General features: G+C 48.7%; 1 protein-coding gene across 2 annotated transcripts in view; it reads left to right on the forward strand.

The window, feature by feature from the left end:
• LOC311369521 (NLR family CARD domain-containing protein 3-like) overlaps window positions 1-16580 on the forward strand; it is a gene marked incomplete at its 3' end in the record, with an annotated part of 85322 nt that overhangs the window by 34906 nt on the left and 33836 nt on the right. The window contains exons 1-5 of one of the 2 annotated variants that reach the window (XM_084487734.1): window positions 12988-13128; window positions 13940-14036; window positions 14160-14279; window positions 15256-15369; window positions 15622-15722. In XM_084487734.1, the coding sequence (XP_084343860.1) occupies window positions 13954-14036; window positions 14160-14279; window positions 15256-15369; window positions 15622-15722 (418 nt within the window). In that variant the 5' untranslated portion in view covers window positions 12988-13128; window positions 13940-13953. Of the gene's footprint in view, window positions 1-12987; window positions 13129-13939; window positions 14037-14159; window positions 14280-15255; window positions 15370-15621; window positions 15723-16580 lie in introns of those variants that run through there. The other variant, XM_084487733.1, reaches the window with a different exon arrangement.

Consider the following 16580-nt stretch of genomic DNA (forward strand, 5'->3'; position numbering starts at 1 on the left):
TTGATTTTGGGAGGCGGGCTTCGAGGAACGAGGTTGTAGTTGAGGTTCTGTCTCCTGTTGTACAGTTTGCCCCTGAGGTCCAGACATTGCATTCACATGAGTAGGAATAACCAGCATTTACCATCAGAACAATACAGACCATGTCATGTAACTCTTCCTGCAACAAACAGGATTCACATGTCAACAGAAGCACTGAGAGATGATCAGCTGACAATATTGATGTGGCTACAGTGAAAGAGCTGTCATGTGTTTTAGCAGACGTCAGTACTTATACTTATTAATGTTGAGTGTGTAAATCATTGAGCAATGTATTGGTTGGGTTAAACAGTCTTCATTCTGTAAATACCAAACATTGACTTCTGTGTGTCACTATACATACTATGGTTTATTACAATGCTTTTGTGATTTTGAAATTACAGCAAAGGTTTGGTTTAAGACCATGAATACGGTCAGGAGATGTTAATATGATATAAGATACATAATTATTAAGTCAGCCTGTTGCACCAGCTGTGCTCATTTCAACCTCAGCTTTCCACCACAGTGATGACTGTTACAGAAGGTACAGACCTTATCTAGTGATGGGACAGTTTAATATCCATCTAACCTTATATAAAGTTATAACAGCTTATTGTTAGTGTGGTTTAGAGCAGGATAACAGCTGACTGATATAAAGTTATAACAGCTTATTGTTAGTGTGATGGTTTAGAGCAGGATAACAGCTGACTGATATAAAGTTATAACAGGTTAGTGTGATGGTTTAGAGCAGGATAACAGCTGACTGATATAAAGTTATAACAGCTTATTGTTAGTGTGATGAGCTCCATGTAACAACATGCAATAAGCATATCCAATGACATCACTAAACAGTGTTGGTCTGCGCTGACATGCAGTAATGTACTGATAGCATACACAGGCTATTATCACATGGTTATATTATGGTATTATTACATTATTATATTATAGTACTAGTACATTATTATATTATAGTATTAGTACATTATTATATTATGGTATTATTACATTATTATATTATAGTATTATTACATTATTATATTATACTATTAGTAAATTATTATATTATAGTATTAGTACATTATTATATTATAGTATTAGTACATTATTATATTATGGTATTATTACATTATTATATTATGGTATTATTAGTACATTATTATATTATAGTATTAGTACATTATTATATTATGGTATTATTACATTATTATATTATAGTATTAGTACATTATTATATTATAGTATTAGTACATTATTATATTATGGTATTATTACATTATTATATTATAGTATTATTACATTATTATATTATACTATTAGTAAATTATTATATTATAGTATTAGTACATTATTATATTATAGTATTAGTACATTATTATATTATGGTATTATTACATTATTATATTATGGTATTATTAGTACATTATTATATTATTACATTATTATATTATACTATTATTACATTATTATTACATTATTATAGTATTAGTACATTAATATATTATACTATATATATATATATATATATATATATTATTATGATTATTATTATTATTATTATTTTTTGACTATATTAAGGCATACTTTACAGTTGGCTCAGTGGTGTGTGTGTGTGTGTGTGTGTGTGTGTGCGTGTGTGTGTGTGTGTGTGTGTGTGTGTGTGTGTGTGTGTGTGTGCGTGTGTGTGCGCGCGCGTGCGTGCGTGCGCTGTGTAAAGGGAAACCTTTGTTTTCCCCAAAACCACGTGACCCGCACTGAGAGCCGTGAGGACTGGACGGAGCCCCTCAGTGCTCTCAGTTGCTGACTCTCAGGGCCCGTCCACACGGAGCCGTTTTTTGGTTAAAACGCAGATGTTTTGCATCGTTTTGGCCGATCGTCCACACGAATCCTGTAAACGCATCGCATGAAAACGGAGTTTTCTGAAACCAGGTCCCAGGGTGAATAAATTCACAAACGCAGCCCTTGAGTGTTCGTCTGGACGGCCAACACGCATACTTGCGTTTCGATGATGTCATCGCCACACCCCTCGAGCGTAACCTCTTGTAACCTGTGACGACGTCTCATAACAACAACTATGGCCGACTACATGCTCGTGTTCCTGCTGGAGAAGATATTGTGCCTATTAGGGTTACTATCGCAAAATTAGTGGTGGGCATAGATTAATTTTTTTAATCTAGATTAGTCAAAAAAATGTAGATTAATCTTGGAATTAATCTAGAGGGCGGCGGCGTTGACGGCAGACGGCTGGTACGCGTCCGCCTACCGCCGTACCAAGGCGGGCAGCTTGGAGGAAGATTTGGATTATTACAACAACAACAACACCAACTATTTCGACGCTCTGATGTTACGATCAACCCAAAACGTGTCATAGCGCACCCAAGTTGTTTCTATTATCATTGCTACATTGTCTCCAGCATATGGCGCGATTATGGACAGTATATTTTATTAAACACTCAGCTTCTGGTTAGTTCAACTTTGAGAATAGATTAACGGCGATATTTTTTTTATCGCCCGATAAGAGTCTCGCGTTAACGCAGCACGTTAACGCCGATAACGGCCCACCACTACGCAAAATATTATGCTCCTGTGCCACCACGCTGAGCAAAAAAGACTGATGGACAACCACATAAGCCACATTTTACAAACAACAGCCATGCGTGCGCCAATTGAGACGATCAAAAGGGTTGCGTTAGCGCTTTATTACTTGAGTGACCGTTTCCGGTGAATTTCTAAAACTAAAACAGCGCCACCTATACGCCTGGAACATGAAGTAGCGTGTTGAGTCGTATTGAGATGGATCTGTGTGGACGCAAATGTTCTTGAAACTATGCCAGGGAAAATGGAGAAAAAAAAGATCGTACCCACGGTACGGCCCCCAGCAGGGCCCCCAGCAGGGCCCCCAGTAGGCCCCCGGTAGGGCCCCCAGCAGGGCCCCCAGCAGGGCCCCCAGCAGGGCCCCCGGTAGGGCCCCCAGCAGGGCCCCCGGCAGGGCCCCAGGCAGGGCCCCGTAACACGAGGGACTGTGTGCTGGGCGTGGGGGTCTTCGGGGACCAGTGGCCCCTCAGGTGGGGGCTGTGTCACGGCCCTGGTCGCCAAGTCTGATGCCGCAAAGGACCCTGGGAGAATGGGCCCCTGAGGTAGAGGTGTGTGTGGTACTAGCGGTGTGTTCCTGGTGTGTGTGATCACTATGAAGGCCCCTCTCAGGGTGGTGTGTAGGGGCCGCCAGAGCTGAGAACGGCCTTCAGCCTGAACTCTGTCTGCTCATTCCTGTGCTGCTGGAAACAATATATATAGAGCAGGGGTACAGAGTGACATGTTAGTACTAACATGTTAGTGGTTACATGTTAGTGCTAATGGTATAACCACTTTCTCTGGGACTCCAACCCGGATTCTAGGACGTACTAAGAAGTACTAATGTTCGTAGTTACATGTTAGTAGTAACGTGTTCGTAGTAACATGTTAGTAGTAACGTGTTCGTAGTAACATGTTAGTAGTAACGTGTTCGTAGTAACATGTTAGTAGTAACATGTTAGTTGTAACGTGTTCGTAGTAACATGTTAGTAGTAACATGTTAATAGTAACATGTTAGTAGTAACATGTTAGTAGTAACGTGTTAGTAGTAACATGTTAGTAGTAACGTGTTAGTAGTAACATGTTAGTAGTAACATGTTAGTAGTAACATGTTAGTAGTAACGTGTTAATAGTAACATGTCAGTAGTAACGTGTTAGTAGTAACATGTTAGTAGTAACGTGTTAGTAGTAACATGTCAGCTGGCAGCTGGAGCAGCGACCAGGAGGGGATCATCCGTGTCTCCAGGCGGTCTGTTTACAAAGAGTTCTTCTCTGATTCGCTGACACCACAGCGCGGCTCAGCCAATCACTGCTGCCGACTCTTTGACTGACAGCCACACCGACACGCCCCCAAGCGGCCCTGTCATACTGAGCTAGTATCCTGTGTACTTATACTCATACTGAGCTAGTATCCTGTGTACTTATACTCATACTGAGCTAGTATCATGTGTACTTATACTCATACTGAGCCAGTATCCTGTGTACTTATACTCATACTGAGCCAGTATCCTGTGTACTTATACTCATACTGAGCTAGTATCCTGTGTACTTATACTCATACTGAGCCAGTATCCTGTGTAACTATACTCATACTGAGCTAGTATCCTGTGTACTTATACTCATACTGAGCTAGTATCCTGTGTACTTATACTCATACTGAGCCAGTATCCTGTGTAACTATACTCATACTGAGCTAGTATCCTGTGTACTTATACTCATACTGAGCTAGTATCCTGTGTACTTATACTCATAGGCGTCGATTACGCTGGGGACAAGTCCCCACCAGTTTTCGTCAAGATTCATTTTGTACCCACCACTTAAAAAGACAAACCCTTGAGTTTAATTCTTATGGATTATTACACGGCTCTTCTCAGTGCTGTGGATGCGCCGTTCACGTGCATGCTCCTTAATTACTGTTCGATAATTGACCGCTGATGTGATGACCTGTCAAGGAGAGCGGCTCTGAGTCACGTCTCTCGTATCACTCCGCCAGTAGTCAACCCCAGAGGATCCGGTTCTATTTCATCCCTACTGACCGCCAGAGGCGGTGCTTCAGCACTGGATGTCTCCATCTCGCGCATGCGCAGGTCGAGTGTTTATACCAACAGAGTCACCTGTGACCCCTGATGACACCTGCTAGTCTATATCTTCCGGTGACATCAGAGGATCGGTTCCTTCTCATCTTCTCGCTCGCAGGTAGAGGTATGTCAGTGAGCTTTAGCTCAACTAGGACAAATTCTACGGAACTGCTGCTCGTCGCCGGTAGCCTTGCGACAACTTGTCGGAGCTGCGGGCTGCGCCCTCCAAAGGCTGCGACGGGCTGAAACGGAAGGTTTGGTGCGGTTTGCCGCGGACACTCTTCTGAACCGGTTGGTCTCTACAACTGCCCGAGTACCGGGCATAGTGTATAAGTTTCCTTTCGAAGTATTCTCTTTTCGTAAGGTTGGTGAAGGCGTCGTACTCGCTCCCTCTCCCGACATCAGCGTCATTATTACGGGCATTAGCGGTCGCGCTGCCCATTTGATTTATCGTACACCGTTGGTTGTATCGCCTTTCGTTATAGTTCGCCTGTTGGTGAAGCCAGTGTACTCGCTCCCTCTCCCGACATCAGCGTCATTATTACGGGCATTAGCGGTCGCGCTGCCCATTTGATTTATCGTACACCGTTGGTTGTATCGCCTTTCGTTATAGTTCGCTTGTTGGTGAAGCCAGTGTACTCGCTCCCTCTCCCGACATCAGCGTCATCATTACGGGCATTAGCGGTCGCGCTGCCCATTTGATTTATCGTACACCGTTGGTTGTATCGCCTTTCGTTATAGTTCGCTTGTTGGTGAAGCCAGTGTACTCGCTCCCTCTCCCGGCATCAGCGTCATTAGTACGGGCATTAGCGGTTGCGCTGCCCATTTGATTTATCGTACACCGTTGGTTGTACCGCCTTTTGTTGTAGCGTGGTTTGTTGGTGAAGCCAGTGTACTCGCTCCCTCTCCCGACATTTGTACTACCGCTACCTCGTTTTGCTGGTTTTACCGGCGTTTTCGTCCGGCCCACTCAGTGCGTATTTCGCTGGCACCTGCGGTTGCGCCAGTTTGATTTTTGCTTCTCTTCATTTGTGCAGCACTGTTGAAGGCAGTGCGCTCGCTCCCTCTCCCAGCATCTGTTAGGTCCTTAGTTTGTGTGTGTTTGCCGGCCATGTTTGGTGAACACTCCTGCTCGGCCTGTCTGGCTTCTCTGCAGCCTGCAGATGGCCATGACATGTGTCCTGCGTGCCTCGGCCCTGAGCACCTGAGAGAGGGGCTCTCGGAGGATTCGTGCATGAACTGCAGCTTCATGCCTCGGGCAGTGCGGGCTTCCAGACTGGCTGAGGTTGAGCACCTGCTGGGCCAGGCGCCGGAGCCGGGACAGTTGACCCCAGCTCAGCAGTCGCCGGCTCAGCCTAGCCGACCCAAACGGCGAGCGGCTGAGAATGCGGGTGCCTCCTCCGGGAGGAGGGCCAAGGAGTCTAAACTGGCCTCCAAGGTGGACCAGTTGACTGAGGAGCTGAACCAGATGAAGTCCCTCGTCCTGGCCATCCGGTCTGGAACCGGTGCAGGCGATACGGGCGCTCCTGCTCCTCCTACGGTTGTGTTCGAGCCAGAGGATGATGCGCTCTCCCTGGCGGCATCAGCCACCGAGTTCGCTGACTATGGGGCGGACACGGTTCCCCAGGACACCGCCTCCGGGCACGGCTCTGGAGTGAGCTCCCGCTCCTCGGCCCACAGTGGTGGTACTGGGTCCGAGGATAATTCGATGGGTGCCATCATTCGTATGGCCCTGGCCCGCCTGCAGCTGGACGTCCCGCAAGTTCAGCCGGCTCCCGCCAGCGCTTTCTTCAGGCGTGGCCCAGCCCCGGCCACCTTTACGGTGCCTCCGTCGGAGGAATACCTTAGGGAGCTGCACGCGTGCTGGAGGGATACTAGAGCCCTCTCTCATGCAACATCGGATGGCCGGACCCTAGCCGCCATGCAGGATGCAGCCAAGTTTGGCTTGGCCCGCATGCCAGCGGTTGAGCCGGCTATAGCGGCTCTCGTCGTCTCGCCAGAGGAGGCTCTGAGGCCAGACGCTAGGTGTCCTCGCCCTCAGTGTAGGGTTACGGATGACCTGCTCACTAAGGCCTATGATGCGGCAGCACGCATGGGACGCATCGGCAACTCCTTGTCCCATCTGATGCTTGCTCTCTCAGCATCGCTGCAGGAGGCTACGGTGGACGCATCCGTCCACAGCTTTGGTGATGCGTCTCTGCAGGCCTTCGCCTTGATGTCCAGGGAACTGGGGCGACTAATGTCCACTCTTGTCCAGGCTCGCCGCCAGGTGTGGCTGGCACAGTCCCCTCTCACTGAGACATGCCGGAGAACCCTCCGCAGTGTCCCCGTGGAACCTGGGGAGGTTTTTGGGTCGGCTGCTCTGGAGGCGCTTGAGCGCACAGTACAGGCCAGACAGACTCGACAGCAGCTCTCTGGGCTTCACAGGAGTATGCCTCCTCCCAGCAGGCCAGGGGGCTTTGCAGCTCCCCCCCAGCGCCGCTCGCGGCCACAGACCTCCCCCAGTGGCTTTCGAGCCCCTCAACGGCCGCCCTTTAGGCAGCCTCAGACCTCGGATGCTGCCCGTCGTCCCCCCAGGGCCTCCAGAGGCCGGGGGACCAGGCGCTGAGAGCCCGGGGCCGGCCGTCGGCGGTTTTTCCCAGCAGCAGCTCAGTTACTGGGCTGCTTCCACCAGGGACCCGTGGGTGATTTCCACCTTGACCCACGGGTACAACATTCAGTTCCGACGCCGGCCCCCAGCCTTCGGCCGGGTCAAGATGACCATCATTCAAGACCCGGCAAAAGCTCATGCCCTCAACCAGGAGCTGTCTGCCCTCCTGGACAAGGGTGCCATCGAGCCGGTAGACCCCCTGTTACCACCCGGGGGGTTCTATTCGACTTACTTTCTTGTCAGAAAGAAAGATGGCGGACTCCGCCCAGTCCTCGACTTGAGGGGACTCAACAGATTCCTCAAGGTCCTGAGATTTCACATGCTCAGCACTGCAGAGGTGCTACGTACTGTTGCCGAGGGGGAGTGGTTTACCTCAATAGACCTGAAGGATGCATATTTCCATGTCCCCATAGCGCCACACCACAGGCAATTTCTGCGGTTCGCTTTTCAGGGCCACCATTACCAGTTCAGGGTGCTCCCGTTCGGCCTCTCCCTCTCTCCACGGGTGTTCACCAGGTGTGTGGCGGCAGCACTTTCACCCCTGCAGTCGCGGGGCGTAAAGATTCTGCCTTACCTGGACGACTGGCTGGTCTGTGCACCATCCCGGTCTCAGGTGACCCGGGACACTGCAACCCTTCTCTCACATGTGGCCCAGCTCGGTCTCAGGGTCAATTTCCAGAAGAGCTGCCTGGTTCCCTCACAGAGTACTCTCTTTCTGGGAATGACTCTGGATGCCATTACCATGAAGGCCTGCCCATCACCCAGGCGTGTGGACGACATCCTCCGCCTCCTTCTCCTCTTTCGGGAGGACCGCTGTCTGCGCTATGTCCTGTATATGCGCCTTTTAGGCAAGCTGACGGCTGCTGCCACGGTGGTCCCCTTAGGGTTGCTGTCACTGCGTCCCCTTCAGAGGTGGCTGAACAGCTTCCACCTGGATGCCAGGCGGCACCGGCACAGGAGACTCAGGGCGTCACGGCGTTGCCTCCTTGCCCTGGCTCCATGGAGGGAGAGGTCTTTCCTCCTTCAGGGCATGCCCATGGGCTCCATTGCATCCCGTCGGGAGGCTGTCACAACAGATGCCTCCCTCTCAGGGTGGGGCGCTGTGTGGCAGAACCGGACAGCTCAAGGGCTGTGGCCCGTACCGGACCGCTCAGAACATATCAATGTGCTGGAGCTACGGGCAGTGCATATGGCGCTGCAGTCCTTTCTCCCATTCCTAAGCGAAAAGCACGTGTTGGTACGGACGGACAATGTCTCAGCCGTCTCTTACATAAACCACCAGGGGGGAACCAGGTCTGCGCGGTTGCTGCAGGTGTCCCGGGACCTCCTGTTGTGGGCGGCCCCCCGCCTAGCCAGCATGAGGGCAATATATTTGCCGGGGGGACGGAACCAGGCTGCAGACTTCCTGTCCCGTGGCAAGCCTCCACCGGGGGAGTGGCGGCTCCATCCAGAGGTGGTGCTCAACATCTGGGATGTCCTCGGCATGGCAGAGGTAGACCTCTTTGCCACAGAGGAGTCGACCCATTGCCCCCTCTGGTTCTCCTTGGCAGAGGAGACCAGCCCTCTGGGCCAGGATGCTCTCGCCCACGATTGGCCAGAGAGTCTCCTCTATGCCTTTCCACCGATCCCTCTCATTCATCAGGTACTGCAGAGGGTCCTCCAACAGGGCCACAGCCTGCTGCTGGTAGCCCCCTTCTGGCCGGGGAGGACATGGTTTCCTCTGCTGCACAGACTCTGCCGCAGCGCACCGTGGCGTCTCCCCGACAGGGTCGATCTCCTGTCCCAACTGGGGGGCCAGATTTGGCACCCCGACCCTCAGCACCTGCAGCTTTGGGTCTGGCCACTGCAGGGCCCGACCCGCTGCTGACAAGGTGTTCAGACGCCGTCCAGGATACCATACTGAACGCCAGGGCGCCTTCGACCCGAATGCAGTATGCGAACAGGTGGCAGCTGTTTGCCGTATGGTGCTCAGACAGGGGTGAGGACCCCGTGCACTGTGCAATTCCAAAGGTTCTGGAGTTCCTACAGTCCCTTCTGGAGGGCGGACGATCCCCGGCTACCCTGAGGGTGTACGTGGCAGCCATCTCCTCCAGACATGCTCGTGTCGATGGCAACACCGTGGGGGGCCACAGACTCGTGTCCCTTTTCCTTAAGGGAGCCTTGAGGTTGCGACCCCCACAGGCACAGCGAGCTCCAGTGTGGGATCTGCCCCTGGTGCTGGATGCCCTGTGTCTGCCGCCTTTTGAGCCCCTGGCACAGGCGGAGTTGAAGTGGGTGTCTGCTAAGACTGCCTTTCTCCTCGCCATCACCTCAGCAAGGCGCGTCGGGGAGCTGCATGCTCTCTCTGTGAGCGAATCATGCCTGAGGTGGAACTCAGATGGCTCAGGGGTCACCCTCTGGCCGAATGCGGCTTTCCTTCCTAAGGTTCTCTCACCATCGAACCTTAACCGGCCTATCCACCTGGCTCAGTTTACCCCCCCTGCAGGGGAGGAAAAGTCAGGACTGCTGTGCCCTGTGCGGGCTTTAAGGGTCTATCTAAGTCTGACCACAAGCATGAGACGGTCAGAACAACTGTTCCTCTGCTACGGTGGTCCTAAGAAAGGCTGTGCTCTCTCCAAACAGCGACTGTCGCACTGGGTTGTGGATGCCATCACCCAGGCATATAGACACAGTGGTCGCCCCCTGCCATCCGGGGTGAGGTGCCACTCTACTAGAGCTGTCGCTACGTCATGGGCGGCCCTGCGTGGCGTGCCCCTGCAGGACATCTGTGATGCGGCATCGTGGGCATCACCGACTACCTTCTCCAGGTTCTACCGGGTGAATGTGGCCACTCCCCATCCACTGGGTGTGGCCCTGCTGCCCACCTCTACTGCTTCCTCTCACTGAGGTATGTACTGGCATTCCTCGTGACTTTGCTGTTATGGGTCATCCAGTGCTGAAGCACCGCCTCTGGCGGTCAGTAGGGATGAAATAGAACGAAAGTTACGTATGTAACTACGGTTCTATGAATCCCGGATGACCGCCAGAGCGTCCTGTCACTCAGAATCCTTGTGGGCTCGCGAGAGGATTCTGCAGGAACCGATCCTCTGATGTCACCGGAAGATATAGACTAGCAGGTGTCATCAGGGGTCACAGGTGACTCTGTTGGTATAAACACTCGACCTGCGCATGCGCGAGATGGAGACATCCAGTGCTGAAGCACCGCCTCTGGCGGTCATCCGGGATTCATAGAACCGTAGTTACATACGTAACTTTCGTTGCTAAGCGAGGTCAACGTCTTCGATGGACTATTTCTCCGCTGATCAACACTGCGGATGGTAATAAATAAATTGTACAAAGACACACCGTGTGAAGTTATTTTTTCGTTTTGACAAGTAGCCGTGTAATAAGCGGGATAATGGACAGAACGTCGCCGGTCATTATCTAGAACAAGCCCCTTCAGGGCGAGACCCCTCCGCATCGCGCGGTGTCCGCCCTGTCGGGGCCTATTTCCCCGATAATGACCGGCGTTCTGTACATTATCCCTTACTTATCTTTGTGTGAGCGGCCAGCCTGGCCTGGACAACGAATGAGGTATTGATACCGATACTCTTTGGCTGGGATGCAATGATGAGGCATCAGACCATCAGGTCGTTGTAGCCGGAACACATGAAGGTAAACAGCAGCGGAGCGGGTCGGTAGGACCGCGGACACACAGAGCGACCACCTGTCGGACTGAATGGATGTGGCGGCAGGCTGCACCGCGGGGCGCATCTGCACACCACTGCCACACTAATGAAGGTAAGACGCGGTATTCATTGCTTAAGATGTGCTGGTGCTGTGGTGAGGTGTTTTGTGTTGTTTTTTTGCACTCAAGTGGTCGGCTGTTTCCACCAAGGAGCCTGACTTATCCACGGTTTGCGTTCGTACAGCGTTGGGTGTAGTGGAGATGACGATAGTGCAGTCATCAGTGAATAACTGTGGTGGGGGGTGCATGAGTTTAGGTCAGAATGCCTGATGTAGATTGGATGGATGCGTGTTGTGAATTGAGAACAGCCCATGGTGTGATACAGCGTTCAGCTGTGCAACAAATATGTTTTGCTTTTTCAATCTGTTTGGACATCTGTAGTGCTGTGTGTCGCCACACGTTTGCCCTTCACAACTTAAACACGTAGTTAGTTCATTTGCTTTCCCAGCTCCTCTTTGTTTGTGTTGGTAGCTTAGTCACGTCACGTTGTCAACAGTGGGTACATGGAGCACAACATAGTGGGTCATAGCTAGGGTTGCCAACTCCCAGACTTTCAAATACGGGACACCTCTTGATCGAGATTGTTGAGGGGGGGGGGGGGAGAGAGTTATGCGCGATCGCGGGCAGACGCGTTCACGCGATTACGACCTGTGGAGTATTGGATTGAGCACTCGGTGCTCAACTGTGTTAGACGGTCATTACTTCGGGGTTCGGTGGTTGGCTGCGTGGGTCTGGCTATTCAGTGTGTTTATAGTGCGCCAATAAAGTAACTGGCTCGTACTGCATCCTTGCCTCCGTGTGTTTATACGCTTAAGCAACCCACAGGTTTTATTAATGCAACGATAACCGGCATTACATAAAGGTACAACACGACCCCAAAATACGGGACAAAGTGCGTCCCGTATCAGTTCATTACGGGACAGGTCTTTTAGTTGCCAAATACGGGACGATCCCGTATTTTACGGGACGGTTGGCAACCCTAGTCATAGCCTGTCCAATGCCACGCTTATACTCATACTGAGCCAGTATCCTGTGTACTCATACTGAGCCAGTATCCTGTGTACTTATACTCATACTGAGCCAGTATCCTGTGTACTTATACTGAGCCAGTATCCTGTGTACTTATACTGAGCCAGTATCCTGTGTACTTATACTGAGCCAGTATCCTGTGTACTTATACTCATACTGAGCCAGTATCCTGTGTACTTGTACTCATACTGAGCCAGTATCCTGTGTACTTATACTCATACTCAGCCAGTATCCTGTGTACTTATACTCATACTGAGCTAGTATCCTGTGTACTTATACTCATACTGAGCCAGTATCCTGTGTACTTATACTCATACTGAGCCAGTATCCTGTGTACTTATACTCATACTGAGCTAGTATCCTGTGTACTTATACTCATACTGAGCCAGTATCCTGTGTACTTATACTCATACTGAGCTAGTATCCTGTGTACTTATACTCATACTGAGCCAGTATCCTGTGTACTTATACTCATACTGAGCTAGTATCCTGTGTACGTATACTCATACTGAGCTAGTATCCTGTGTACTTATACTCATACTCAGCCAGTATCCTGTGTACTTACACTCATACTGAGCTAGTATCCTGTGTACTTATACTCATACTGAGCCAGTATCCTGTGTAACTATACTTATGATATACACCTGTGAAAGGTGTAGATAGTGTACATCGTTTTTATCTTTATTTTATTATTTTTATTTTATTTTGTATTTATCTCTTATATCTCTCTTTTGCTCTACTTTTGACTCTTAAGCTGCAGTGTGTGTGTGTGTGTGTGTGTGTGTGTGTGTGTGTGGTACAGGTAAACCATGTCATCCTCTTTAGTTAGTTAATGATTGATGGTTTTACTGGTGGCTGGTGTTCAAAGTCTCCTTCCTCATTCGATCTGTCTTCACTGTCTTCTTTAGAACTGTGTTAGCGTTCGTCTCGGTTCTCAACTCTTACTTTGTGTTTTGGTGAACACCTGAATCTCTTCCTTCGACTGATCTTCATTTCCTTCTGTGCTGTAATATTTTCACACGACAAGGGGCAGGACACGTTTTCATCACGGAGAAGCTACGGTACAGCTCGCTAAATGTCATGTTTTCTTTAGATTATTGGTCGTATATTCTCACTGTATTGATATGTTCTAGATGAATCTATTTCCAGTCCCAGTTCAGTGTTTACAGGTTCCTGCTGTAAAAGAGACGTTGATCTCAGAGAGAGAACCTGAATAAAGGAATATGGGTCAGAACATCAATCACTAGTTCCACCGTGTTGAGGGCGTTTCATATTGAACCTCTGGTCCAGGAACCTTTATTGTGGAGGTTCAGTCTGTGCTGGAGTGAGGTCCGTTTGGTTGTGTTGTGGACTTTTATTGTGGAGGTTCAGTCTGTGCTGTAGTGAGGTCCGTTTGGTTGTGCTGTGGACTTTTATTGTGGAGGTTCAGTCTGTGCTGTAGTGAGGTCCGTTTGGTTCATGCTGTGGACTTTTATTGTGGAGGTTCAGTCTGTGCTGTAGTGAGGTCCGTTTGGTTCATGCTGTGGACTTTTATTGTTGGGTTTTATTGGTAACATTAGTTACTTATTGGTGGTTTGATGGCCGTCTATAAAGGTATAGCACACTGATCTGTAGACTCTTGATGCTCTAGTGACTGTGATCTACTGGAAGAGAGGTCAGTGTTCAGAAGTAAGGAATAATCCTAATAATGACATGTATGAGATCTAGACATATAGCGATAGAGTGTGTAGATCTAGACATAGATAGTGATAGAGTGTGTAGATCTAGACATAGATAGTGATAGAGTGTGTAGATCTAGTCATGCAGTCAGTTCATTCATTCGGTACTCAAACAGAATCCACAGAAACAATGTGTAGTTGTGTTTGTGTCCAGGTCTCCAGTCGACTATGGATGAGGATAGAGAGGAGGGGGGTCCTACCTCTAAGACCACTCTGTCTGGGGAACATGGCCGCCGGAGCAAAGCTAACAGGTAAGAAGAGGATCTCTCTGTCTGTGACTGTTGTCCATCTCAGAGCTCAGCAGTGATACATCATGACTCCATCATTAGTCTGAGTAACAGGTGTGTGTGTGTGTGTGTGTGTGTGTGTTGAAGCCCAGCGCAGCAGCAGAGAGCAGACTCCCCTGGACCCAGCAGTGTCTCCATGAAGAGTGACCACTCTATGGGTATACCTGCCCATTTTAAAGATGGAAATCACCAACCTTCTAAGACAAGGTGAGGATTCAGCCGATACATCAGGGCTGTTCAACTGGCGGCCCGCGGATCATCTTGATCTGCCCGCCCATCGTTAATCAGAACATACCAACGTCCAATCACAGGACCACTTGGAGATGGATTGGTTCATGGCTGAGGCCGTTTATTCTGCTGTTTGAATCGTGGGAATGAAATGAATATTAAGACGACTTGTAGCAGACTTTACAGGTTTAATGTTAGAAGGTTCAACGTCTTTCAAACAGCTTTTATTGAATCAGCTTGATCTTTTGAGGTGAAGAGATTTTTTGAAACCAATAATCCATGAAGAATAACACAGGTCTGTGTACATAATAACTTAACATTTTTCAACCCCCCTTATATTTCCATTTCAATAATCTGAGAAAGATTATTGAAATGGAAAGTCTGTTAGGAGCTCGGTAATGTTAGTTAGGACCCCGGATGCAGAAACGGAGGCAGTTCGGACAGTCAAAGGTTTATTGTCCAAAAAGGAACACAAAAGATATCCAGCGAAGCAGGCGAAGACAGGAACGGGTAGGCGTAGCTGGCGGAGGCTCTGGTGAATGCTGCGGTCCGGTGGTATACGCTGGCGAGGAATTAGCTACCGGCAAAAAACACACGAACGTTAATGAAAACCAAGATCATCAGAGGCAGACCTGAGTATCATAGATTGATTTAAACTCGTTAGCCAAAGTACCGAATGAGACGGAATAATCTGGCGCCGACGAGAAGTCCCCGCCAGAAAGAGTGTGTGATGAGTTGATGAGGTCCAGGTGTGCCTCGTTGCGGTGCCCAGCTCCGCTCGCCACGCCCCCACCTGTCTAACCCAATGCCTGTGGAGCAAATCACCCAACAACCCTGTGCCCACACACAAATAACGTGACAAAGTCATGAGAAAGTAGTTTAGTAGCACTGCAATAAATGATCAAATGAAACAATATCCACAAATCCTAACTTCCAGATGGTTCTTGTTTTTCAGAAGGAGGCAGCAGAGAGCAGACTCCCCTGGACCCAGCTGTGTCTCCATGAAGAGTGACCGCTCTATGAAGATACCTTGGGAATTTAAAGATGGAAATCAGTCTATTGAGAAGAGGTGAGGATTTATCGTTATAATATAAAGATACCGCTTCTATCAAATGTCCATGAATCTGGTTCTTGTTTTTGTTGGAAGAGTCCAGCAGCAGAGAGCAGACTCTTGTTATCAGACTTTCCTGACTTACAAGTCAGGAAAAATGCAAGTGTGTGTGTGTGTGTGTGTGTGTGTGTGTGTGTGTGTGTGTGTGTGTGTGTGTGTGTGTGTGTGTGTGTGTGTGTGTGTGTGTGTGTGTGTGTGTGTTCTCCACAGACACCAGGAGAGGTCAAAGGTTACCAGTGCTCAGTCTGTACAGCAGCATCAAACAGAGAAGGAGATGAACCAGGAGGAAGTGGCCCACACACTGGGGGGCGGTAAGAGACTCTTACTTTGAAGACAGAGGAGACTATAATTTTGAAGGGCAGAAGAGACTCAGGACAAGACAGAGGAGAAATTATATTTTTAAGGAGCAGTATGAGACTCCTATTTGTTATTTTCGGACTGAATGACTTTTAACTTCAATGTGGAGACTTCTTTCCTCTTTGGGGTTAAATGGTGTGATCCAGATATGTAGTTGTTATTGTGGGTCTATCAGGTTAAATGGTTTGATCCAGATATGTTGGGTTATTGTGGGGTATCAGGTTAAATGGTTTGATCCAGATATGTAGTTGTTATTGTGGGTCTATCAGGTTAAATGGTTTGATCCAGATATGTTGGGTTATTGTGGGGTATCAGGTTAAATGGTTTGATCCATATATGTAGGGTTATTGTGGGGTTATCAGGTTAAATGGTTTGTTCCAGATATGTAGGGGTATTGTGGGGTATCAGGTTAAATGGTTTGGTCCAGATATGTAGGGTTATTGTGGGGGTATCAAGTTAAAGAATGTTAAAAAATTATACTGCAGATCAACAGCAGAATAACTGCTGGAATAGATGCAACACTATCTTGTTATATCAGCATAACAAGTCACTTTAGACTGATTCACCATCATTATTACTATTATTAAACCAATCATACTGCTGTGGAAATAATAGTCCTGAACATTTAGAATCTGTAACATGCAGTCCTTGTCACGACTGTCGTAGATAAAATACAACATCTAAACAAAAACTAAGAGAGATCGAGGAAGCCGAAGGTCTGAGTGCTAAAGATTTTATTATCACTTGAGAACAAGCAACGACAAAATCCTGAGTTGGTTTGACAAAGAACTGAACAGCCACTCTCTGGCCCC

The sequence above is a fragment of the Micromesistius poutassou genome, assembly GCF_964030765.1.
Source record: "Micromesistius poutassou genome assembly, chromosome: 24".
NCBI lineage: Eukaryota > Metazoa > Chordata > Actinopteri > Gadiformes > Gadidae > Micromesistius > Micromesistius poutassou.